This window comes from Mandrillus leucophaeus, unplaced genomic scaffold (genome assembly GCF_000951045.1).
Source record: "Mandrillus leucophaeus isolate KB7577 unplaced genomic scaffold, Mleu.le_1.0 Scaffold775, whole genome shotgun sequence".
Lineage (NCBI taxonomy): Eukaryota > Metazoa > Chordata > Mammalia > Primates > Cercopithecidae > Mandrillus > Mandrillus leucophaeus.
The window spans coordinates 548,608-550,683 of NW_012108419.1; the positions used below are offsets into that span (position 1 = coordinate 548,608).

A 2,076-nucleotide genomic window follows, 5' to 3' on the forward strand; every position below is an offset into this window, starting at 1 on the left:
TGTGATCTGCCCACCTAGGCCTCCCAAAGTGCTGGGATTACAGGTGTGAACCACCGCACCTGGCCTGAACAAATTATTCACAGAAAGAAAATTTAAAACATTTTAACCTCCCATTTACAGTAGTTATTATAATATGTACTTTAAAATCATTTTATCTATTCCTTTTATGAACTCTGTCAGACAGATTTATTAACCCATTTTTATAGATACGGAAAATGGAGGTACAGAAAGGTCAAATAACTACCAAAGCCACATATCTAGTCTTTGCACAACAGGTCATTTTGACTTCAAAACTCATGTTTTGAGTCTCTGTGGTATTATATTTTCTATTTTCCAATGCTCAGTGTAATTTTTCTGTCCTTCTAGAGCCTGAGTAGACAGGAGTTCCGGCAACTGCTCCAGCAGAACTATGGCCCTGAGCTAGGTTTCAGTGCTGAGGAGATGGAGAACTTGTCACTGGCGATTGAGGATGTGCAGCCAAGGTACAGCAAACTGTTTTGAAATGTCAACGTTGATCAATTATTAATCAAAGCACAATTATTTTCCATTCGACTAATTCTGAATTTCTATTAATTTATCTTTGGCTGCCATTTGCCCCTTTGTTCTCTGTGGTGGAATGGGGTGAAAGGTGGGGACAGAGAATAGTTTGCTAAATAGGTAAGCACAGATGAGATATATAAGGAAATGTTAACTATGTCACTTAGGGTTTACTTAAAGTCTGGTTTCAGTAAGCCTTTTTATCAAGGATCTGGAGAAGTACCTAGTGAAATCTCTGAGTTTATAGATGACAGTAAAGTAAATTATATGGTAGGTGTTTTGAAGGATACAGTAATATGATTTTTCCTCAGGAATTCCCTAACATAGTGCTTAGCATGTGGTTGGCACTCCATAAATACTCAAAACATTAATGGAAGGAGCATATAGCCTACGGTGGAATGTAAATAATTGTAATACAAGGTAGATAATGGTAAGAGCCATAACAGAGCAACAGATAATGTGATAAAGAAATTAAGAGTACAGAGAGACTATTTTTGACTGATGAGGATTCTTTTAGAAGAGTGGACATTTTTATTAACCTCTTCAAGTAACACTGCATTATGTCCAATGGAAATTGAGGCTGTTAGCAATAAAAACAATTAAGGAGAATACATTAAAATTCTATAGCAAACATTAGCTGAGTGAAAAAAGCCAGTCACAAAAGATATATTGTATGATTCCATGTATGTGAAATGGAGTCTAGAATTGATAAATTTATAGAGCCAGAAAGTAGATGGTAGTTGCCAGGAGCTGATAGGAAGGGAGAATGGGGAGTGACCGTAAGTGGGGACAGTGTTTCTTTGTTGGGGTGATGACAATGTTCTACAATTAGTGGTGATGGTTGCCCAACTCTGTAACCCACTGAACTATACACTTTACATGAAGTGAGTTTTGTGATATGTGGATTATCTCTTAAAAGATGTTATTTAGAAATTCTATAGTAAATCTTAAAATGGAAATATTTTGAAAGTCTCAATGTATGTGCAGAAATTTTACTCATCTAGGTAATCTACTTATGCTGATCCAATTTGTATCTTTTCCGCTTAGCATCAATATTTTATAGGCTTTTTTACATCGTTGCACATGTATATTTTATTAGCTTTCTGTAAAGTTAAGACTTTCCATTGTATTGCTCTCCTTGAGAAGTTTCGTAGCCTCTTGCCGGCTCTGGATTTGGATAGAAAAGCAATTACTCTAATGCAAAGAGCCTTGGATTATGGTAAACAGGATCTGGATCCTAGTTACGGTCACCAAACAGCTGAGCAACCTCAGGCAAATCTTTTCATTTTTTTGATTCTCAGTTTGCTCGTCTATGAAATGAGGCAGCTGAACTAGATTGTCTTTAAGGTCCTTGCCAACTTGAAAAGTTTCTAGTCCTTGAGGAAAGAAAGAATAGTTGTGACTAGCTGCTGTTTTCTTCTTCTGGTGATTGAATGCTTTTTTTTTTTTTTTTTGAGACAGAGTCTCACTCTGTCGCCCAGGCTGGAGTGCAGTGGCGTGATCTTGGCTCACTGCAACCTCTGCCTCCCGGGTTCAAGC

The 2,076-nt window shown here is 37.2% G+C and overlaps 1 protein-coding gene across 3 annotated transcripts in view; it reads left to right on the forward strand.

Moving 5' to 3' along the window:
• GRAMD1C (GRAM domain containing 1C) overlaps window positions 1-2,076 on the forward strand; it is a 124,987-nt gene that overhangs the window by 69,083 nt on the left and 53,828 nt on the right. For all 3 annotated transcript variants that reach the window (XM_011966808.1, XM_011966809.1, XM_011966810.1), the window contains one exon: window positions 367-482. In XM_011966808.1, coding sequence (XP_011822198.1) covers window positions 367-482 — 116 coding nt within the window. The remainder of the gene's footprint in view (window positions 1-366; window positions 483-2,076) is intronic.